The sequence below is a fragment of the Rutidosis leptorrhynchoides genome, chromosome 3 (genome assembly GCF_046630445.1).
Source record: "Rutidosis leptorrhynchoides isolate AG116_Rl617_1_P2 chromosome 3, CSIRO_AGI_Rlap_v1, whole genome shotgun sequence".
NCBI lineage: Eukaryota > Viridiplantae > Streptophyta > Magnoliopsida > Asterales > Asteraceae > Rutidosis > Rutidosis leptorrhynchoides.
The window spans coordinates 554,813,549-554,839,245 of record NC_092335.1 but is presented as its reverse complement, the minus strand read 5'-3'; the positions used below and the strand labels follow the sequence as shown (position 1 = coordinate 554,839,245).

At 35.3% G+C, this 25,697-nt stretch overlaps 2 protein-coding genes and 1 pseudogene across 2 annotated transcripts; 2 read left to right on the top strand and 1 right to left on the bottom strand.

Moving 5' to 3' along the window:
* The first annotated feature begins 8,908 nt into the window (after positions 1-8,908).
* On the top strand, positions 8,909-11,172 carry LOC139898557 (ferredoxin C 2, chloroplastic-like). The gene is made up of 6 exons (XM_071881311.1): positions 8,909-9,266; positions 9,428-9,491; positions 9,641-9,729; positions 9,834-9,902; positions 10,793-10,837; positions 10,969-11,172. The coding sequence occupies exons 1-6, from the start codon at positions 9,027-9,029 to the stop codon at positions 11,011-11,013; spliced, it is 552 nt and encodes a 183-aa protein (XP_071737412.1). The 5' UTR covers positions 8,909-9,026; the 3' UTR covers positions 11,014-11,172.
* A 4,857-nt stretch (positions 11,173-16,029) lies between these two features.
* Positions 16,030-17,556, top strand: LOC139902917 (uncharacterized). Its single transcript, XM_071885610.1, has one exon. It carries the CDS (start codon positions 16,092-16,094, stop codon positions 17,412-17,414), a length of 1,323 nt encoding a protein of 440 aa, XP_071741711.1. The 5' UTR covers positions 16,030-16,091; the 3' UTR covers positions 17,415-17,556.
* LOC139902918 (B-type cell cycle switch protein ccs52A-like) lies at positions 17,536-25,272 on the bottom strand (annotated as a pseudogene).
* Positions 25,273-25,697: the final 425 nt, after the last annotated feature.

Here is a 25,697-nt window from a genome sequence, read left to right as displayed (position 1 = left end):
CTCCAAGTCTTTAATGCAAAAACAACAGCACCCAATTCCAAATCGTGAGTCGTATAATTTTGCTCGTGAATCTTCAATTGTCTAGACGCATAAGCAATCACCTTCGTTCGTTGCATTAATACACAACCGGGACCTTGCTTTGATATGTCACAATAAATCACAAAATCATCATTCCCTTCAGGCAATGACAATATAGGTGCCGTAGTTAGCTTTTTCTTCAATAACTGAAACGCCTTCTCTTGTTCATCCTTCCATTCAAATTTCTTCCCTTTATGCGTTAATGCAGTCAAGGGTTTTGCTATTTTGGAGAAATCTTGGATGAATCTTCTGTAGTAACCAGCCAATCCTAAAAATTGACGTATATACTTCGGAGTTTTTGGGGTTTCCCACTTTTCAACGGTTTCGATCTTTGCCGGGTCCACCTGGATACCTTCTTTGTTCACTATGTGACCGAGGAATTGAACTTCTTCTAACCAAAATGCACACTTTGAAAACTTAGCGTACAGTTTTTCTTTCCTCAATACTTCTAGCACTTTTCTCAAATGTTCTTCGTGCTCTTGATCATTCTTTGAGTAAATAAGTATGTCATCGATGAAAACAATGACAAACTTGTCAAGATATGGCCCACACACTCGGTTCATAAGGTCCATGAACACAGCTGGTGAGTTAGTCAATCCAAACGGCATAACCATAAACTCGTAATGACCATAACGCGTCCTAAAAGAAGTTTTTGGAATATCATCCTCCTTTACTCGCATTTGATGATATCCAGAACGTAAATCGATTTTCGAATAAACCGACTAGCCTTGTAGTTGATCAAATCAGTCGTCAATTCTCGGCAGTGGATAACGGTTTTTGATGGTAAGTTTATTCAACTCTCTGTAGTCAATACACAAACTAAATGTACCATCCTTCTTCTTGACAAACAAAACAGGAGCTCCCCATGGTGATGTGCTTGGTCGAATGAAACCACGTTCTAATAGTTCTTGCAGTTGGCTTTGCAGTTCTTTCATCTCGCTGGGTGCGAGTATGTAAGGAGCACGAGCTATTGGTGCAGCTCCTGGTACAAGATCTATTTGAAATTCAACAGATCGATGTGGAGGTAGTCCCGGTAATTCTTTCGGAAATACATCGAGAAATTCTTTTGCGACGGAAACATCATTGATGCTCTTTTCTTCAGTTTGTACTTTCTCGACGTGTGCTAGAACAGCATAGCAACCTTTTCTTATTAGTTTTTGTGCCTTCAAATTACTAATAAGATGTAGCTTCGTGTTGCCCTTTTCTCCGTACACCATTAAGGGTTCTCCTTCTTCTCGTACAATGCGAATTGTATTTTTGTAACATACGATCTCTGCTTTCATCTCCTTCAGCCAGTCCATGCCAACTATTACATCAAAACTCCCCAACTCTACTGGTATCAAATCAATCTTAAATATTTCGCTACCCAGTTTAATTTCTCGATTCCGGCATATATAATCTGCTGAAATTAATTTACCGTTTGCTAATTCGAGTAAAAATTTACTATCCAACGGCGTCAATGGACAACTTAATTTAGCACAAAAATCTCTACTCATATAGCTTCTATCCGCACCCGAATCAAATAAAACGTAAGCAGATTTATTGTCAATAAGAAACGTACCCGTAACAAGTTCCGGGTCTTCCTGTGCCTCTGCCGCATTAATATTGAAAACTCTTCCGCGGCCTTGTCCATTCGTGTTCTCCTGGTTCGGGCAATTTCTAATAATGTGGCCCAGTATTCCACATTTATAACAAACTACATTGGTATAACGTGCTCCGACACTACTTGCTCCATCATTACTCGTTCCGACACCATTTGTATCTTTCGTTCTGTTAACCCCTGGTCCGTAGACCTCACACTTCGCCGCGCTATGACCATTTCTTTTACACTTGTTGCAAAATTTAGTGCAGAACCCCGAGTGATACTTTTCACACCTTTGGCATAGCTGCTCCTGATTGTTGTTGTTGTTGCAATTGTTATTGTTGTTGGGATGATTGTTGTAGTTGTTGTTGTTGTTGTTGTGCCGTTTGTTGTAGTTGCGATTGATGTTGCGATTGTTAGGATAGTTGTTGTTGTATTGGTGACTCTTATCACCGTCTTCCTCCCACTTTCTTTTGACTAGCTTCACGTTGGCCTCTTCGGCCGCCTGTTCTTTAATTCTTCCCTCAATCTAGTTCACTAGTTTGTGAGCCATTCTACATGCCTTTTGTATGGAGGCAGGCTCGTGTGAACTTATATCTTCTTGGATTCTCTCCGGTAACCCTTTCACAAACGCGTCGATCTTCTCTTCCTCATCTTCGAACGCTCTCGGACACAATAGGCACAATTCTGTGAATCGTCTTTCGTACGAAGTAATATCGAATCCCTGTGTTCGTAACCCTCTAAGTTCTGACTTGAGCTTATTGACCTCAGTTCTGGGATGGTACTTCTCGTTCATCAAGTGCTTGAATGCTGACCACGGTAGCGCGTAAGCAGCATCTTGTCCCACTTGCTCCAGATAGGTATTCCACCATGTTAACGCAATACCTGTGAAGGTATGCGTAGCGTACTTCACTTTGTCTCCTTCAGCACACTTACTTATGGCAAACACCGATTCAACTTTCTCGGTCCACCGTTTCAATCCGATTGGTCCTTCGGTCCCATCAAATTCTGAAGGTTTGCAGGCAGTGAATTCCTTGTAGGAGCATCCTACACGATTTCTTGCGCCGTTAGCTGTATTACTAGATTCAGAGTTATTGTTGGTATGTAGCGCAGCCTGTACTACGGCTATGTTTGAAGCAAGAAAGGCACGAAATTCCTCTTTGTTCATATTCAAGGTGTGTCGAGTAGTCGGTGCCATTTCCTTCAAAATAGTCAAATGAAACAAGTTAATCATACAGAATATTAAGAGTAGTCAATAGTATCTCGTAGCATAATATGAACTCATTTATAAAAGCTTTTTCTTCATATTAGCGTTTTATAAGTTTAAAATTCGGGTACTACCTACCCATTAAGTTCATACTTAGTAGCTAATATACAATTCAATTACTAAAATTCCATATGAAAAACTGATTATAATAATATATCACATACAAATATTCTTCAAACTTACAACTTCGCTATATTACATATAACATGAAATATAGTACACTATGATACAGGACAGTTTTGAAGATAAATCTAGTTAATACGCAAGTTGTTCAGCAAAGGAAATAAAGACACGTAATTCATAAGTCCAGAAACAAGTCATGCATTCTGGTTTTACTAAGACGACTTCCCATCCTTGGTCTTGTGGAAAATAACCGTTATGATTATTAGCTAGGCAGCATGTTGTAATGTCGTCAAAAGGACGAGGGTTTCGTAATGTCCAACAGCCCCGTAATAATCTAAAAACCTTGTTTCTCACCCCAACTACTGAATCCGTCACTTGTGGGAAAGTTTTATTTAAAAGCTGCAATCCGATGTTCTTTTTCTCACTTTGGTAAGAAGCGAACATCACTAACCCGTAAGCATAACATGCTTCTTTATGTTGCATGTTAGAAGCTCTTTCTAATTCACGAAATCCTATGTTGGGATAAATTGAGTCAAAATAGGTTCTTAACCCGTAGCGTAAAATTACATTTGGGTTCCCCACATTTAACGCTTTAAAGAAAACACGGCGTAACTTAAAGTCTCCCCAATGTGATATACCCCACCTATAAAAGGAAAGCCTTTTATAAACTAAGGCATTTCTGGAAAGTCTTTCAAATATTTGACAAGTTAATTTTGTCATAACTAAATGTGCTGATGAATTCTGACCGACTCTAGACAAGATTTCCTCAATCATATCCTTTGGTAGGTCTTCTAAAATATTCGGTTGTCTACCCTTAACGTCCATTTTGTTTTTATACTGTAAAATAGATAAGGATTAGATTCGTAATAACAAACAATACAAGCAATTTTTACATAGAACATAAAAGTACAAGCACACTACAATACATTTATTACACAACATGCTCACACCCCTCTAATCTGAATCACTGGTTTCTTCTTCTTCGGACTTGGTTCTTTTTCCTAATTTTCTAGGGATATATGATGTTCCTCTAATACGAGCCGTCATTTTCCACATTGGTTTAGAAAAACCTGGTGGTTTAGAGGTTCCCGGGTTATTGTCACGATATTGAAAATACGGGTGTTGACGGTACATATAAAGTTCATCGGGGTCGGAATCAGATTTCTCTATTTTGATGCCTTTTCCCTTATTATTTTCTTTTGCCTCATTAAATTGGGTCGGGGTAATTTCTATAACATCATCTGAATCCTCATCAGGATCCGATTCATCGGAAAATTGGTAATTTTCCCAATATTTTGCTTCCTTATCGGAAACACCATTGACCATTATTAACTTTGGTCCATTGGTTGAGGATTTTCTTTTATTTGACCGGTTTTCTGTGGTTCCTACTATTCCCCCCTCCGGAACCTCTTCTTCTTCCGATTCCTCTTCTTCTGGTTCCTCTTCTTCCGGTTCCTCTTCTTCCGGTTCTGTTTCCTCTTCTTCCGGTTCTTCGGGAACTTGTGAATCTTGCCAATATATATTCGACTCTTCGTTATTATTAGGTGAGTCAATGGGATTTGTGCTAGAGGTAGACATCTATCACACAATATCAAACATGTTAAGAGATTAATATATCACATAATATTTACATGTTAATAATATATAGTTTCCAACAAAAATGTTAAGCAATCATTTTTAAAGAAAATACGGTCGAAGTCCAGACTCACTAATGCATCCTAACAAACTCGATAAGACACACTAATGCAAATTTTCTGGTTCTCTAAGACCAACGCTCGGATATCAACTGAAATGTCCCGTTCATATTGATTATAAACGTTCCATATTAATTGATTTCGTTGCGAGGTTTTGACCTCTATATAAGACGTTTTTCAAAGACTGCATTCATTTTTAAAACAACCATAACCTTTATTTTATCAATAAAGGTTTTAAAAGCATTACGTAGATTATCAAATAATGATAATCTAAAATATACTATTTACACATGACCATTACATAATGGTTTACAATAGAAATATATTACATCGACATATGTTTCTTGAATGCAGTTTTTACACAATATCATACAAACATGGACTCCAAATCTTGTCCTTATTTTAGTATGCAACAGCGGAAGCTCTTAGTATTCACCTGAGAATAAACATGTTTTAAACATCAACAAAAATGTTGGTGAGTTATAGGTTTAACATATATATATCAAATCGTAACAATAGACCACAAGATTTCATATTTCAATACACATCCCATACATAGAGATAAAAATCATTCATATGGTGAACACCTGGTAACCGACATTAATAAGATGCATATATAAGAATATCCCCATCATTCCGGGACACCCTTCGGATATGAATAAATTTCGAAGTACTAAAGCATCCGGTACTTTGGATGGGGTTTGTTAGGCCCAATAGATCTATCTTTAGGATTCGCGTCAATTAGGGTGTCTGTTCCCTAATTCTTAGATTACCAGACTTAATAAAAAGGGCATATTCGATTTCGATAATTCAACCATAGAATGTAGTTTCACGTACTTGTGTCTATTTTGTAAATCATTTATAAAACCTGCATGTATTCTCATCCCAAAAATATTAGATTTTAAAAGTGGGACTATAACTCACTTTCACAGATATTTCCTTCCTCGGAAATAAGACATGGCCACGGATCGATTCACGAAACTATACAAATATGTACATATATATCAAAGTATGATCATAAATATAATTACAACCATTTTTATTATGTTTTAAAGATTTGAGTGTATTAAGTCAGCTGTCCTCGTTAATAACCTACAACTAGTTGTCCACAGTTAGCTGTACAGAAATAAATCGATATATATTATCTTGAATCAATCCACGACCCAGTGTATACACGTCTCAGGCTAGATCACAACTCAAAGTATATATATTTTTGGAATCAACCTCAACCCTGTATAGCTAACTCCAACATTACTGCATATAGAGTGTCTATGGTTGTTTCAAATAATATATATACATGGGTCGATATGATATGTCAAAACATTTGCATACGTGTCTATGGTATCCCAAAATTACATAATATATTAGAATACATGTATAATACAATATAAGTTAGCTAGGATATGATTTTTATAGATTTGTTAAACATTTCTCGTAGCTAAAAAGATCAAAAATATCCAATCTTGTTTTACCCATAACTTCTTCATTTTAAATCCGTTTTGAGTGAATCAAATTGCTATGGTTTCATATTGAACTCTAATTTAAGAATCCAAACAGAAAAGTATAGGTTTATAGTCGGAAATTTAATTTACATGTCAATTACTAAAGAGGTAGTCATTTCCGTCGAAAGAACGACATCTTGATGACCATTTTGAAAAACATACTTTCACTTTGAGTTTAACCAAGATTTTTGGATATAGTTTCATGTTCATATGAAAAATCATTTTCCCAAAAGAACAACTTTTAAATCAAAGTTTATCATAGTTTTTAATTATCCAAACCAAAACAGCCCCCGGTTTCACTACGACGGCGTATATTCGATTTTATGGTGTTCATCGTGTTTCCAGGTTTTAAATCATTAAGTTAGCATATCATATAGATAGAGAACATGTGTTTAGTTAATTTTAAAAGTCAAGTTAGAAAGATTAACTTTTGTTTGCGAACAAGTTTAGAATTAACTAAACTATGTTCTAGTGATTACAAGTTTAAACCTTCGAATAAGATAGCTTTATATGTATGAATCGAATGATGTTATGAACATCATTACTACCTCAAGTTTTCTGGATAAAACTACTGGAAATGAGAAAAATGGATCTAGCTTCAAAGGATTCTTGGATGGCTTGAAAGTTCTTGAAGCAGAATCATGACACGAAAACAGTTCAAGTAAGATTTTCACTCGAAATAAGATTGTTATAGTTGTAGAAATTGAATCAAAGTTTGAATATGAATATTACCTTGAATTAGAAAGATAACCTACTATAAATAACAAAGGTTCCTTGATCTTAGATGATTACTTGGAATGGATTAGAAAGCTTGGAAGTAGACTTGCAAACTTGGAAGTATTCTTGATTTTTATGAAACTATACTTATGGAATTTATGAAGAACACTTAGAACTTGAAGATGGAACTTGAGAGAGATCAATTAGATGAAGAAAATTGAAGAATGAAAGTGTTTGTAGGTGTTTTTGGTCGTTGGTATATGGATTAGATATAAAGGATATGTAATTTTGTTTTCAAGTAAATAAGTCATGAATGATTACTAATATTTTTGTAATTTTATGAGATATTTCATGCTAGTTGCCAAATGATGGTTCCCACATGTGTTAGGTGACTCACATGGGCTGCTAAGAGCTGATCATTGAAGTGTATAAACCAATAGTACATACATCTAAAATCTGTGTATTGTACGAGTACGAATACGGGTGCATACGAGTAGAATTGTTGATGAAACTGAACGAGGATGTAATTGTAAGCATTTTTGTTAAGTAGAAGTACTTTGATATGTGTCTTGAAGTCTTTCAAAAGTGTAAGAATACATATCAAAACACAACATGTATATACATTCTAATGGAGTCGTTAAGTCTTCGTTAGTCGTTACATGTAAGTGTTGTTTTGAAACCTTTAAGTTAACGATCTCAATTAATGTTGTTAACCAAATGTTTATTATATCAAATGAGATGTTAAATTATTATGTTATCATGATATTATGATGTATGAATATCTCTTAATATGATATATACATTAAAATATCGTTACAACGATAATCGTTACATATAAGTCTCGTTTCGTAATTCTTGAGTTAGTAGTCTTATTTTTACATATGTAGTTCATTGTTAACACACTTAATGATATATTTAAATATCATTTTATCATGTTAAATATAGTGTATCAATATCTTAATATGATACATATGTATTCAGTAGACGTTATCATAACGATAATCGTTATATATATCATTTCGAGTTTCTTAACTTAGTAATCTCATTTCTTATGTATATCACACATTGTTAATATACTTAGTGAGATACTTACTCATCATAATCTCATGTCAACCATATATATATGTCTATATATACCACAACATGTAGTTTTTACAAATTTGTAACGTTCGTGAATCGCCGGTCAACTTGGGTGATCAATTGTCTATATGAAACTTATTTCATTTAATCAAGTCTTAACAAGTTTGATTGCTTAACACGTTGGAAACATTTAGTCATGTAAATATCAATCTCAATTAATATATATAAACATGGAAAAGTTCGGGTCACTACAATACCCTTTTACCATCAAATGGATCCATCTAAATTAATTACTTAATACAATGTACCACTTTTAATAAGTAATGTAAAATAAAATAATGCAATTACTACGTGATAGAATATGCTCGGGAACGACATGTTGAAGGACGACCATTGAAGGGAGCTCCAACGACATGTTGCTAGCAATGGAGTCTTTCTTTGACAACTCCAATAGAGCTCCAACGACGTACCATTGCGAGTAGTCTAAGAAACATCAAAACATATGCAATGTGAGAAACACAATAACAAAATGAATTTGGCTTAAACCAAAATTAAAAGTTTCGTAGTTAGTCTTTTACTGAGTAAAATATACTCCGTATTTTTAAAAGGGAGGTGATCCTCATCCACCATTTTTTGATCCATCTACATCTAATTCACTAATATATCCTTAATTATATTATACTTAGAATAACAATATAAGTTTAATTTTCTAAATTAATCTATGGATATAATTATAAATTTATGAGACAAAATTGTATATAAAGCAAAAAGTATCGTCAACTCTCCTTTAAAAAAAAAGATAAAAAAAAATATAAAAAAGCATATAATCTGTAGTAAATTAATCTAATTCCTAATCTTACTAATTTCCAAAACAGAAGTAACAGCCAATCAACTGTGGTTTTATCAGATAAGACTTCAGAATAAACAACACCACAACACCAGAATTCAACCACTCACCGGAGCTCCGACCCAAAAATTATCCGATGGACCTCAAAACTCACTGCAATTTTTTCTGCACCACAAATTACCGTACTCCAACTTTCCGGCGATCAAAAAATACAATCAATTACGTCACAACTTCCTCAAAATCACGTCGTAATACGACGTCGTCCGAGCTCCAACAAGTTTCTCCACGCATTTCCGTTACGTCATTAGCTCCTAGTCATAAAGTCACCGTTCACGATAGACAGCGCGATATTGTTCACGAATTCTACGTTCCAGAGGTATAATTATTTAATAATTTTGATTTTAAAACCTCTATTATCACAATAAATGGAGTAACAGTAGTATAATTTTATAATTTGAATCTAATACTAAACCCTAGAAACACTAACAGTGTAAAATTTGGGGCAAAACGGTTATAATTTGTTGTTGAATGTTGCAGGATCAATATATATTACACACAGCTGAAGCACAGGATATATCATTGCCATTTGCTTGCAGGCACGGTATTGATCTACAAATCACACTATTTTGTTCAATATGCTTTGTTATGTTGCCATATAATGTATTACTTGTGAATAACTATATGTAATCCACCATCAATATGTATTACTGATTTGTAAGTAGATTGAATGTAGATGTTTTTGTATGGCAGGTTGTTGTACTAGTTGTGCGGTTCGTATAAAATCTGGAAGCCTTATACAGCCTGAAGCATTAGGGATATCTGCAGAACTTAAAGCTAAGGCATGTTTCTTTTTATCCTTGTTGATTTTAAACATGACCTATTTGTACATTCATACATGTAATTAATCTAATTTCACTGAATACAATTTGATATACTTTTGTAGGGTTATGCGCTGCTTTGTGTTGGTTTTCCAACTTCTGATGTTGAAGTTGAGACACAAGATGAGGATGAGGTACGTGACAGGCTACTTAATGCTGTTACTCTTTACTATTATTTTGTTTATGTGTGATTAGTCATTTGAGTGTGTGACTTGATTCGAGATAGAGCTTCGGTTTAAAAGTCCCATAATAAGTTTGTGCCACATATTCACAGTTATTTATTATTTATAGCTGGTTTTGGGTGCACAAAACAGAAATGTTATTATTATTATTTATAAACTATTGCTATATATGCCTATTTATATAAGCCTAAAACTATGATTGTGTAGTTTCTGGATGTGTGAGCCCATATCATTAGAGAGTGAAAAGTTTCGAGTACCTAGTAGGCTAGTAAGTTTCCAGAGTTCCAAGTTATTAATAACTTTAAGCATGGTTTTATTGGTTGAGATATGATTGGGATAGTATGTGACTGTGGGCTTGGATTGTTGTAAATAGTATCCAAATAGTAGCCCCTTTGAGGAATAGTTAGTTGGAGTCATGCATATTTGGTAAGGAGTACCCTATAAGCTTTTAAGTTGTGGGCTATTAATAAGTTTTATCGTGGTTTTAAGCTAGTCGGAGAACTTATATTTACTAACAAATTGGTAAGCTAGTTTAGCCAGCCTCGTCGTCTGTGCTGGAAATATTGCTTTTATGAGCTTAAGTGAGACTAAATTGGGCTTAATTTCTTGAAGTTTCAAGGGTTAAAAGCTACCTCGCCTTAAACAAAAAGGCTCAACTACAAAGTGGACTGGTGGTATATAGAGTTTTAGCCTGGAATTTGAAGATTTGTTTTCTTAATAAAAATTTCTATTGGCATCTTAATGACTATCATCAGTTGGTGAATCGATCTAACATCTTACTCTTCGTTATTACTCTCTGCTTATTTGACTAACAAATTATTGATCATGTATGGCTTCTACAGGTATATTGGCTTCAATTTGGACGCTATTTTGCACGAGGACCTATAGTAAGTTTCTGAATAAATTTTATTAAAGATAAATTTTCCCACCATCTCAACGATTTGGAATCTGTTAGATCTATAGTTTTATGAGTGGTTCTATATGGAGTGCTTACATTTATTATCAACAATTATTGCAGGAAAGGGATGATTATGCACTGGAACTAGCCATGGGTGATGAATAAACTATTATTCAGACTGTAAATTACAAGGGAACTATTAATTAAACCGGTATTAGTATGTTACTTCTAGATCATTAGGGCATTTGAGAAGCTTAATTACTTGCTATTTTCATTTAAAAGATTAATATATGACTATAGCCTTTTAAATTTTGATCTCGCATATTACAATTAGCATGGAATTAGGAGCTCTTTGCATCCTCTCGGACCAGCTACTGATCATCGCCTTAGTAAGTTATTACCTCACCAACTAGCTAATCAGACGCGAGCCCCTCCTCGGGCTGTTGTTCCCCTCCCAAGGGCAGGTTCTTACGCGTTACTCACCCATCCGCCACTGGAATTGCCACTTCCCGTCCGACTTGCATGTGTTAAGCATGCCGCCAGGCGTTCATCCTGAGCCAGGATCGAACTCTCCATGAGATTCATAGTTGCATTACTTATAGCTTCCTTGTTCGTAGACAAAGTGGATTCGGTATTTTTTTTTCATTCCAAGGCCTAACTTGTATCCATGCGCTTCATATTCGCTCGGAGTTCGCTCCCAGAAATATAACCATCCCTGCCCCCTCACGTCAATCCCACGAACCTACAGGTTTCCGGTAACCTAATAGGAGTAATTACTCGTATAATATACAAAGTACGTTTTATTAGACTTAAATACCTTGCTTTATAACTTTTGAGAGGGTTATTATTTTTCTCAAACATGGGGTTATTTGCATTCTTTCACTTTTTCGGATTATTCTTTAGGCCGGATATGCTACATGTGAAACAATATAGAAACTTGAGTGACATAAAATCGTTAAATCGTTTTCAAACATAGATGGCGTATAGAACAAAATGATATAATAGGGTGACATCCAAATCTATAATAAACAAAAAAAAGGTATAAACATGTCATTGAGTAGTTACAAATACTAAGCATTTTGTGATAACTAAAAATTATGGAGGTACTACCAAGAGTCATGCTACAAGTACAAAAATAGTCTTACAACCAATTAAAACAAGGGTGATCACCAAGTTTTATACATACACCACTAAATATGTTTTACGGAGTTGTATTTAATAACAAATCATGATGCATGTTAGGTGGTGTATGAATAAAATTAATGGTGCAAGTATCACTACTCAACCCTTGAAATAACTCATTTCAAAGTTAAAAAATATGTTGACATAAGAAATATACATGTAATCAGAGTTTTGACATATCGCCAATCACCCAAAACCCGGAAAGAATTTGATGTCATATAGATTAGTTGAGAGGGTAGAGGTATTCAGTTAGCGCAAAATCCAAGGTGTATCAATTTTTGGAGATTGAAAGTATCCAATGTAAACTTTAAATGCACACAACCTCTTAAATCAAAGTTTCAACATATATCATTATCATTGTGAAAGAAATGATATATTTTGTGTAAAGATACTTCTGATTCTTTATACAGGAAATTATACATACTGTCAGATAGAAAGCCTACCGAGCTACCCATTTTACCATGTTACCTAACACAACAGACGCACCCATTTTGCCATGTTCCCAAATCCAGTTGACCAACCAATTTAGCCACCCTACTAAATATGCAAAGGCACGGTTACAGCAGGTTCATATCAATGCTTCTCCTAAACTAATGAGCGAATAACAGTATCAAGATTTCTAGCAGCTGCAAACGTTATCTATTACACACACAAAAAGGATAGTACTTTGTACATAAGCAGTTCATTCTCCAACTGTGAATACAACACCCTATGCATAGTAATTGTAGTCATCACGTTAATATCCTACCTTGGGACCCAAAACAAGCCCCAAACGCGAAGTGGTAGGCAACTGTGGCAAAACACGTCGTAGCTGCTGTTGACCATTGTTGTTGTTGTTGCTCAAGTTCCTGTTGCTGAAGTGCTATAGTCAGTTGCAGATCAGTTCTGCCATAAAAGCCTCACCTTCATTTCTAGCAGTGGTTGGATCCGATAAGCATTTCTCTTCATAAATACGTTCATTCTCATCGGCACTTAATATTATAGTATCAGATTCTGCAATTGTTTGTGCCATGCTTTTTGGGTGATTCTAAAACCACATTAGGTGCAGATGAGCATGGTTCACTTGACGTTTTTTCACCAATGTTGATTGTTTCTACTTCACTTACATCTTTATTTTAAGTTGAGGGGTTAACTGAAGGTGAAGAATCTGATCTAGACAAACTAAATGATCCAGCCATGACATAGTGGAATGTCCAGTAAATCAAATATGGCACACTCCCTCGTGAACTCAATTTCATATATTCTTCAATAGCTCAGATGTTGATTATAAAGAAGCAAGTATAAAGCAACAAAACTAATTCAAAACCTTAAATACAAACCAAACAAAAACTGAATATTACACGAAAAATACAAGGAACGGATGAAACCAACCGAAGATACAAGACGGACCACAACAATCAACCTCGAGGACCCGCTCTTTTTAACTTTCTATTAACTGTCTCTTTAATTCTTCCCTGACCGATTAACTATCTTGTAAGATAACACATTAGCGGATCCATCACCCGGCACGCTCTCCTCGGTCAAACTTGTCATCATATCATCGAATGCCGCAAAAGCCTCCTTGGCCATTTTTCCTTTCGTTGAAACCGAAGAACCACCTTTACCCGACTCCGAAAAACCGCCCTTCTTGACTACCTTGTCACCCATAAACAAGTTTTGAACGGCTTCCCCGTAGTCCAAGTCATCATCGTGATCAATGAGCTTATAAGAACCCGAAGTGGAATCGACATTTTCTTTCCGGCCTCAAATTCATGCCACCGAGTTGATCTCTAGGAACATTTGTATTCAAAACGTACCACGATTTGTAAAAACCGTCTCACGAGTGGTCCTTGCAGTCGCAATAACATCTTCCACTACGGTCAATCAAAATCGGTAAAGGCCTATCTTCGTTCTTCTCAACCTCTCTACTTGCATTCATTTCTTCCTCCTGCTTCTTATCCTTCTTTAAATGCGCCAACCTTTCCGGAAAAGTGATGTTGTCTTCATTTAACTCTAAATTTTCATGAGGGGCTGAAATATCCATCTTAGCTAGTGGCTGGCTTGGACCAATACATGTCCCACCATCCTTTTTTACTTCAACAGGAGTATTGTTATCAACATGATCCTTGCTCATCAAATTACTCACAACTTCCTTATCCTTCTGCATATTTTTTTTGTTTACTCTTCTTAGCTCGCAACTGAATTGGACCATAACACGCCCCACCATCCATTTCTACTACAGCAGGAAACATGATCCTTTTTTGAAAAGGGAACAGAACGCGCAAGGATATCACAATCCACACCACACTACCCAAAATCGTGGCCAAGTTACTTTGATCAACAAGAGTCTCGACGCCAATACTCCCAAACTGTAGTCCAGAAACTAAAATATCTTCATCCACCAACACTTCCACTTCGGCCTCGTTGTCGTTACCTACAGCTTCAGCGTCTACTCCCATCACTTCCATGGCTTCTTGCACCTTTTTCGACTTGTTGCGCGTAATAAGGGTGACCCGCCATAATGATACGATTTGAAATTGAGAGTAAATCGTTAGGGAACTAATCCGATAACAAATTGCAAAAATCCGGCAACCCACTAATTTTATTAACCCAAACATGAGAAACCGAATAAACCACATCCTCGAGATCCACTACATGTTTGGCAACAGTAGACTTAATAAACGCAAATGAAGATCCACATTGCCTAGATCAAAAGAAACTTTGGTAATCGAAACTCGCTCACCAAAAAGGGCGGCAATTGTTGATGTGTAATAAACAACCTTTTTATTTATGAACAAAACAAATCATTGAATACCATCGCACATTACAGGCAAATAGTCCTGATCAGTGTAGTGATAGATAGCAGGTAAATTAAGTTTAATCCATATGGCGTAATTTTTTTTGTAAGATACCATCCGTTGTATCGTACGCCAATTGACGCAACACGGATGTACACTATTGTAAGATGTTAAAACCTTGATGACCAATTTCGTTGGTTTTTGTTTAAAAATGCAAAAGGCTCTAGTAAAAGGATTAATAGAGCATTCAGAAATACCTTGTGCAATACGTAGAAATAATTGGATACGCATTCTAAAACATCTTTTAAATATATGACAAGGAAACCTAGGCTCCTCAACAAAGTAGTCATCCTATAGACATTGTGTTACACCTTCACGATCTCTATAAATATACATTCGTTCTCGTGAGAGTCTCTCACCAGCGACTTCACCGACTTCTTGACCCAGCTCATCAGCGTACGATTGCATTAAGTTAATCGATAGTTCGTAGTCCGGCGAATAATTAAAACATCATTGATGTTGAGTGTTGTTTTGAAAAAAATAAATGCAAGAATTATAAAAAGTGGGTAAAGAGTTAAGTTGGCTGTGGTAAAATTTTGTTGAATGTGGTAATGTGTATGTAGACCACTAAAGTTATTATTGTTATTGTTATTGTTCTTATTATTATTATTATTATTATTATTATTATTATTATTATTATTATTATTGTTGTTGTTGTTGTTGTTGTTGTTGTTGTTGTTGTTGTTGTTGTTCTTGTTCTTGTTATTGTTATTGTTATTGTTATTGTTATTGTTATTCTTATTGTTATTATTATTATTATTATTATTATTATTATTATTATTATCATTATCATCCGTTTGAAACTACTCCGTATATGTTATTAATTTAATTTAAATTTTTTTCCAACGGTCCAAAATGAAAAGGATCACCTCCACGTGTAAAACACCCTTGTATATTGCTTTGTGCTTGACTAGCACGCCTCACAATCGAACCTTCCAACACGTCCTGTAGCAATACGGCGCGCTACAGGTGTGTTAGAGGCGCGTTGGGCAGAAAATCATGGCAACACACTCCGTTGCAATAGGCCTGAAAGTAACAAGTAATTTGCTAAATTGAAAGAAAAAAGTGATGACTGTCTCGTAAGTTGGTCAAAAAACGCTTATTGCAACTCCCATTTTCCCCTAAAATTTATTTTCCATAGACTCTAATTTCTTCAATTACTTCCAATTTAGAGGAAAAACTGCTTCCCCTGTCAAAAAACCTCCAAAATCTCCATGATCACTAATGAAATCTATTCTTCAGAAAACACACATTCGTTATTACCATAAACAAAATCCTCACAAACCCTCCGTACGCAAACTAAAACCAAACTCCTTCATCACTGACATCAAAAACACTCAAAACACAGATGAAGCGCTCTCTGTTTTCCATGATTACTGCAACACCAACACTTTCAAACACGACTATCCTTCTTACTCATCTCTTATTTACAAACTTGGGCGTAACAAAAACTTTAACCAAGTTGAAACCCTTCTTCAACAACTACAACACTATAACGTTCAATGTAAAGAGCCTTTATTCATTGGATTAATTCAGCATTACGCGAAGTCCGGTTTGGTTGAAAATGCGGTTGATATGTTTGAAAGAATGCCTTCCTTTAATTGCTATCGTTCGTTGCAATCGTTAAATGCAATTCTTAATGCTTTGATTCAGAATGAGAGGTTTGATGAGGCGAATGAGATGTTTAAGAACTGTTCTAAAATGGGGTTTCGACCGAATGCGGTTACGTTTAATATCATGATTAAAGGATTGCTTGGGGAAGGTAAGTGGGGTGATGCACGTAAGGTGTTCGATGAAATGCTTGAAAGAGAGGTTGAACCTACTGTTGTGACTTATAACTGTCAAATTGGGTTTTGGAGTAAAAAGGGGGAGTTTGATGAGGCGAAAAGTTTGTTTGATGAGATGATTCGGAAAGGGAAAAAACCAAATGCGATAACGTATGCTTTGTTAATGGAAGCGTTGTGTCTGCAAGAAAAGTACAGGGAAGCGAAAAATTTGATGTTTGACATGGAATATCAAGGGTGTAAACCGCGGCTTGTTAATTATGGGGTTTTGATGAATGATCTTGCGAAAAGAGGAAACTTTGAGGAAGCTAAAGCGTTGCTACTTGAAATGAAGAAGAGGAGAATTAAGCCGGATGTTGTTATGTACAATATACTGATCAATTATTTATGCAAAGAAAATAGAGCTGGTGAAGCTTATAAGATATTAGTTGAGATGCAGGTTAATGGTTTCGAGCCAAATGCAGCCTCTTTTAGAATGATAATTGACGGTTTTTGTAGAAATGGAGAGTTTGATGAGGGTTTAAAGGTTTTGAATGTAATGCTAACTAGTAAGCATTGTGCACGGTTGGAAACGTTTTGTTGTTTGGTTATGGGGTTGGTTGGCAATGGGAAGATGGACGATGCTATCTTTGTTATGGAGGAGATGATGAAAAGACGAATGTGCCCTGATTTGGAGTCTTGGGAAGCATTGGTTGTGAGGACTACTTGTGGGGATAATAGTGACAATTCGCTTGTGGCAGAATTGGTCTCACCACGTCGATAAGTCTAAATGTTACCCTTTGGGTCGGGTCGGGTCAGAGCGCCCAACAACTGCACGATTGCATCTGTTTGTTATAATTACAAATTCATAAGACAGTATTAATAATATAGATTTTATACTATTTATTAATACAATTACCACTTAATTGAGGACAACAAAGACCCGAAGTATACATACGTATTGAGATCAATAACAAGTGAACTATTATAACTACTGTACTTCAGATTTAGATACAAACGTGAACCAAAGTATGGACACTAACCAGTCTGGTTCAACTCGGTCAAAATTTAACCTTTAGCAAACATTCACAACTGCATGTTTAGCAGCAGACATCAATCAATTTACATTTACATTAAAATCAAATAAAAGTCATCTGAGAATGTGAGCTTCTACGGCATCAGTAAAGGTATGATCAAGCTGATCAAACCTGGTGATCTCATTCCTCTTGTGTATCATAGATTATTGAACATAAGTTATGTTCTTTCTTTAGATTTGAGAGTGCAATGGTGACCAGAATAAAACATCAAATGTGGAACGGGCTTAACTACTTAACGTATGTACGTTCTGCAAGAAGATAAAGCACCAATCTCGCTCTCAGTATTCTGCATAACATGGATCAGATTTATTAGTTTAAATCACGTGAATATTAGTGAAATGTTCATATGGTCCACCATATAAAAAAGAAAAAAGTATAAGCATCACACAAGAATCAATTAACGTTTAAGTGATTATATGATGATACCTAAGATTTAGGCGGAGGAAACACGTTCCAGAACATTAGTTTTTCATCTCCAGCTCCCGTCACGATCGTCTGCAAAAAACAGATTATTCAATATTAAACATTTGAACATATGATTATGTGTTTTTAAGTTATAATCGAAAAAATAAATATATTACCTGTCCATCAGGTGAGATTGCAAGGTATAAGACTTTATATATGAGTGCCCAATCAGTGTAACGAGCTGCATTGCCAATAATAAATAAATTTAATGTTAAGTATATCAATCTCACAATAGGAAGAGGTGGCAATCTCGATTCATTTACTTATAATGAGCAAAATCAGGTGTTCCAAAAGTGAAATCGGAACGAGTCAGACGGGTCTAGTTGTCGACAGTCAAGGGACAACCTCATAGATTACTTGTACAAAATCAATATAAGTAAAATGTCATGATACATTTTTGGTATCGTATTTAACCAACTAAAATACATACAATAAATTAAAAAGGACAAACAATAAGCCAGCCCGTTTGAACCCATACAAAAAAATGGATAATGATATATTATATCTACTTATAATTTTGATAACTCAACTCATCATGTACAGCTATTTATGCATATAGTACAAGTAGTTATTGCATAAGAAACATTACCTATGACATAGAAGGGTATTTCCAAACAATAATCTCGTTTTGGGGGTAACCATGGGTGCTCACGAGTTCATTTACATTCTTTGACCAAACCAGATTGCATACCTATCATTGCAACACACATATAACAAGTTGGTCAATGAAACAAATATTTAGAAAAATTTAGACAATCAAATTTACGCTTGTTACTTCTAAGCACAACCGTGACCCTTAATTGGTGTAACAAAATAATGTAATACTGTAAACTTTTGAGTACAAAATGGGTGTTACCTGGTTACCAGTATCCATGCAACTGAGATTAGAATCAGTGGAGGAACCAGGAATCTGTCATTGGGGGCAAAAAAAATTTCAACAAAAACTAACAAAAAAAAAAAAAAAAACTTCACAAAATGTAACCAAAAAATTGCATGAAACGTAACCAAAAAAATGTAACAAGTTACACTTTTCCTCTACGTAAACGCATAATTTGAAAACGCTCAAGTAAATCTTCATCTTTAACATTCGCTAGAGCTTCTGTTTCTACTGCACGATTACACAAACATTCAAAAACTTTCCCCGATACAATTGCGAAGGTTCGACTTTAAATTTATCATTGCCGAAAGAATCTCTCAACTGTTGCGGTCGCAACGGGCAACACAAATGCTAGCTTTATTAAAAGATAAAGCAACGGATAAGATAGATGTTTCCTTGTTTCCACCATCACTCTAGGCTGGCAATACCATTCAAGTCAACAAATTTTTGATCTTTTCGGACACTACGATGGTATATTTCAAGTTGATCTTCAAGTTTAATCATCTTCATACTATTAACATCTTTTGGATATAACTTACGCAACCTTATTAATTTCGACAAATCAAACATTGAGAATGAATCACGCTGATTCAACGCCGCCATACAACTAAGTAACTCGGTACTAAATTTACTAAAACGATCACCAAGCTCTTGAATATGCATATCCAAACCGGTGTTAAAACACTCATACCTCATAATAATGTTAATTAGTAATTTTGTCCCTTTGTTACCTTGAATTAATAAAATCTTTATTCATTTTCATAATTCGGATACCATGTTCCTCACAAAAAGACGACACTTTCTTTATGAGCGGTTCAAACCCATTTGTTTTTAACTTTTGCTATTTTTCTTTTGTAGACTCCACTAATTAAACCGCTTCTAAAATATCTTGATCTTTTCTTTGAAGAGCTTGCGATAATATATTTTGTGAACCCTATTTGATGTAAATAAAAAAAAAATAAATTACTTTAAATACTTCAAAAGACCTTGCGCTTGATTTTAGCTAGAACCTTTAGTTCCTTCTTCTTTAACAAATTCAAGGACCTTAATAATGGATGAAAACATATCAACCAAACGCAAAAGTGTTTTATAGTGACAATTCCATTATGTATCTCCAGGCCATATAAGAGAAAGCTCTTGATTCCGTCCTCTCTCAATTTCAATTCTACCACTACAAATTCCTTCTTCTACGCTCTCTTTCTCTATGTCTAGCAAAATATCTTTTCGTTTACAAGAAACACAAACAACATTAATCAAAATGGTTAATTTGTCAAAGAAGTTCACTATCGCTAAATGTTTCCTTGCAACCGCTACAACCATTAATTGGAGTTGATAAGCAAAACAATGTACATGATATGCCGATTTATTTTTCTCCAAGATTTTTGCTTTTAAATCATTGAACTCACCTCGCATGTTGCTTGCTCCATCATAACCTTGACCTCTCAATTGTTTCAAACTCACTTTACGTTTGGATAAAAAAGAATCAATGGAAGATTAAAGAGAAAAAGAAGATGTCTCCGTTAAATGAACAAGACCCACAAATCTCTCTTTAACGAGTCCATGTCCATCAACATATCGTAACAAAATAACCATTTATTCCTTTTTAGACACATCACTAGACTCATCAACTAACAACGCAAACACATCATCATCAATTTCCTTAAAGATACATTCGAGTACTTCTTGTTTAAAGCACTTGACATCTTTTTGAATATAAGAAGACACCAATTTATTATTCCCCGAAGTTTCTGTAGTTTACGGAGCTCCTCATTATGACATAAGATCAAGTCTAAGAAATTTCCCTTAAAAAGAGACATTTATGTCTCTCATCATGACCACGAAATGGTATTGCACATTTCAAACAATACCTACAAGCATTAATCGTAGCACTCAACTGTATCCGATTCTTTGTTCTCAATTTTTCATTTTGCTATTGAAAGGCGTTGAAAATAGGTTGATTTGGTCTCGTTAAGGATTCTCACTTTTGCTGCATTATGTAAGTTATTTACAACACCAACATGCTCCTTAAGTCTCTCTGTATATTTCCAACTTTTGAACACCAACATCTTCGTTGACTTCTATTAATGTTGTTGAAATGGATGATCTTCAGTGAGATCCGTTTAAAATACCCAGAAGTTTGCAGTATAATGTTAATCAAATAGACGAGATAAGAAGACAAATATTGGATTAGAGGACCTTCTCAACCACGTGGTCATGATTTTCCACAACAAATGGTAGGCGTGTTTTTCAAAGCTTGGTTTGATAAACATAATTGGATAGATTAGAGTGTTAAGGCAGATAGAGCATATTGTTTGCGTTGTTGCTTATTTAGAGATCATATTGGGCACGAAGGTGGTAGTGAGACATTCGTGACAAAAGGGTTCAATAGTTGAAAAAAGACAACGAGACTTAAACAACATGTTGCTGTTGTAAATAGCTTTCATGATGCAACACTACAAAAGTGTGAATCTTCAACGAGATCAAATCAATCTAGTTTCAACTAGGGGTGGCAATGGATGTCCGATCCATCGGATATCCATCTGATCCGATCCATTTAAATAGATATGGATGATCTAAATGGATTATAGTAGGATATGGATATTGGGAAAAAGTAATTGATCGCATATGGATGATATTTTCTCATCCATAGATATATTCATTTATTACCCGTATATACATATAAAAATATACATATTTACTTAAATATATGCGTTTACATTTACATAACCTTATATATGTACACTGTAAACTAGTAAAATGTTATCAAAAATCTCAATTTTGAAGATACAGCTATGTGAATAATATTGAATTTGAATATCTTGCATATATTATATATCTTTGTTAAAAATACTTTGATGATTTCATTTCATAATAGGAATATTTTTAGAAAAACTTAATATCTAGCGGATATCCGTTTACCCGCTTCATTGAACGGATTTGGATATGGATGGATGATTTATATTTAAATGGATATGGATATGAAATTTTAAAAAATAAATGGATAATGATATGGATATAGTCTCACCCGATCCATATTCGATCATCCTAGTTTCAGCGCTTTTCATAAGAAAGATGAAAAATCGAAAACTAGAAAATCGAATTCAGTTGAGTGCATTCTGCCTGTATGTATTGTTTGAAATGTGCAATACCATTTCATGGTCATGATGAGACGGAAGCTTCTTTTTTTAAGGGAAATTTCTTGTAAGTGATGGCTTTGATCTTATGTCATAATGTAGAACTCTGTAAACTTATGTCATAATGAGGAACTCCGTAAACTATCGAAAGCTTCGGGGGAATAACAAATTGGCGTCTTCTTATATTCAAAAAGATGTTGTTGTGTGCTTTAAACAAGAGATACTCAAATGTATCCTTAAGTAAACTGGTGATGATGTGTTTGCGTTGTTAGTTGATGAGTCTAGCGATGTATCTAAAAAGGAACAAATGGCTATTGTGTTACAATATGTTGATGCACATGGACTTGTTAAAAGAGATTTGCGGGCCTTGTTCATGTAAAGGAGATATATTCTTTGCCAATTAAATCTTCCATTGATCCTTTTTCTCTAAACATAAAGCGAGTTTGAAACAATTGAGAGGTCAAGGTATGATGGAGCAAGCAACATGCGAGAAATATAAAACAGCATATTATGTACATCGTTTTGCTCATCAACTCCAATTAGTGGTTGTAGCGGTTGCAAAGAAACATTTGGCCATAGTGAACTTCTTTGACAAGTTAGCCATTTTGATAAATGTTGTTTGTGCTTCTTGTAAACGAAAAAATAGTTTGCTACACGGAGAAAGAAGGGGTAGAAGAAGGAATTGGTAATGGTAGAATTGAAACCGGGAGAGGATCGAATCAAGAGCTTTCTCTTATAGGGCCTGAAGATACATGATAGAATTCTCACTATACAACACTTTTGCGTTTGGTTGATATGTTTTCATCCATTATTGAGGTCCTTGAATTTGTTAAAGAAGAAGGAACAAACGGTTATAGTCAAAATCAAGTGCATGGTCTTTTGAAATATTTAAGGTCATTTGATTTTGTTTTTTATTTGCATCTAATGTTGCACATTTTAGGGTTGAAAAATATATTATCGCAAGCTCTTCAAAGAAAAAATCAAGACATTTTAGAAGCGGTTCAATTAGTGGAGTCAAACAAAGAAAAATTGCAAGAGTTAAGAACAAATGGGTTTGAATAATTCTTAAAGAAAGTGTCGTCTTTTTGTGAGGAACATGGTATCCGAATTTTGAAAATGAATGAAGATTGTTCTCCATTATTATGAGACGGATGGAGAAAGTCACTAATCAACATTATTATGAGGTAAAGTGTTTTAACACCGTTTTGGATATGCAGATTCAAGAGTTTGGTAATCGTTTTAATGAAGCTAATACCGAGTTACTTAGTTGTATGGCAGTATTGAATCTACGTAATTCATTCTCAATGTTTGATTCGTAGTAAGGTTGTGAGAGTTATATCCAAAAGATTTTAATAGTATGGAGATGATTGAACTTGAAGATCAAACTTGAAATATACCATCATAATGTCCGAAAAAATAAAAAATTGCTGACTTGAATGGTATTTTGGCCTTCCTAGAGTGATGTGGAAACAAGGAAGCATTTATCTTATCCATTGCTTTATCGGTTACTGAAGCTAGCATTGGTGTTTGTAACAGCCGAGACCAGGGGATCCTCGGGTGCAACAGTCCAACCACCCTCGTGGCATGATATTGTCCGCAGGCGCACGACTTTTTCTTGGCGACCACACACGAGGAACACTTTTCCAGGAGGTCACCCATCCTGTTAGTGCCCTCGTTGAGCACGCTTAACAGCAGAGTCTTCATGGGATCTGCTACATTGGTGGTCCCAAAACGTTTATGCTACGAAAGGTCTCCACACCCTTATAAGGCATGTTGTGTTCCCCTCTCCAAACAATGTGGGACGGATGTTACAATCCTCCCACTAATGGGACACAACGTCCCCGCTATGCACGTTGGTCCGGGGCCTGACTTTGATACCACCGTGGCATGATATTATCCGCTTTGTCCACAAGCGCACGACTTTTTCTTGGCGACCACACACGAGGAACACTTCCCCAGGAGGTCACCCATCTTGGCAGTGCCCTCGTTGAGCACGCTTAACTTCAAAGTTCTCATGGGATCTGCTGCGCCTGTGGTCCCAAAACACGTCATGCTATGAAAGGTCTCCACACCCTTATAAGACATGCTTTGTTCCCTCCCCGACCGATGTGGGACGGATGTTACAGTGTTACCTGTTACGACCGTAACAACTGAGAGATGCTTTTCGGTAATGAAAATTGTAAATTTGAACCTACGCAATCGTATTGAGGAGGAGTTTTTGAATGCTTGTGTAATGTGTGCAGTAGAAAGAGAAGCTCTAGCCAATGTTAAAGATGAGTCTTTAGCGTTTTCAAAAGACAAAATTACACGGATAGTCCTTGTGGTTTTGATAAAAACCACACGGATAGTTCAAATTTGATTTTTAACATTTATATTCCGTAAGTATGCCTCACGTAGAGGAAAAGTGGAATTTGTTTTTTTTTTTTTTTTGGTTACATTTTCTTGGTTACATTTAGTAGTGCAAATTTTTGGTTACATTTTATATAGCTTTTTTGGGTAGCTTTTGTTTGAAATTTTTTTTACCCCCATGGCACATATTCTAGTTGGGCAACACATTATGAGCAGACCAATCAACAAGATTCAAATAAATATTATCTTGCAATGCTGGTGCATCCAAAACCTGACTTAGAAAAAGCAAAGCATCCACAAAAATTTAAGCAAAACCCATCATCCCCTGACTCAATAAATTAAATAAATAAAAAAGCAACTTTATTAAAAATATGAACCTTATAAGTTGATCTAGGAAGTTTTCTTCAGCTTTTACCTGACTTCGACTATAATCATCAAACATAAACGGAGAGAATGAATGCAAAGGCTGTCTAGTGTCACTTTTAAACCGGAAAATATTCCGGCTAATAAACCCCAGATCCGAACCTAATATTTCGGTCCTTAAATGGAGGCGGCGGATGATAACGAATTTTCTTCACCATGGGTGGCGGAGGACGGCGGCGGCGAAGAAATGTTGAAGAGGGCGAAATTGGATGCGGATCGACAGGGGATAAATCAGTCACTGTAAATAGTGCGTAATGGTGATTGGTGATAGTATTTTGAAGTTGAGGTTGAAAATAACGATAAAGAACGGGGTGTTTATATTTCCAACTATATTTTTGATAAATCCAAACATATTTGTTATCACTTTTCAGTAATACCCTTAAATAATTTTGAAGTGGAAAATTTATATAATATATCATTAAGGGTAAATTTTTCAATTTAGGTGGATCTATCAAATAAGTGTTTGGAAATATCAACTCCCGAACGATAAGGGTGGTGATATTTCCAACCATGTTGATCTGTGAATTCCATTGAATGGTTTCTGCAGAGATCGGATGAAGATATATATATATATATATATATATATATATATATATATATATATATATATATAGTGGTAGGATCAAGAGGAAGTAACCAATCGGGGGTAAGCGGGGGGAAGCAAAAACTTTTTTTTTTTCGTTTTTTGAAAAAACTTTGTTCACGAACATTATAGATGAGAT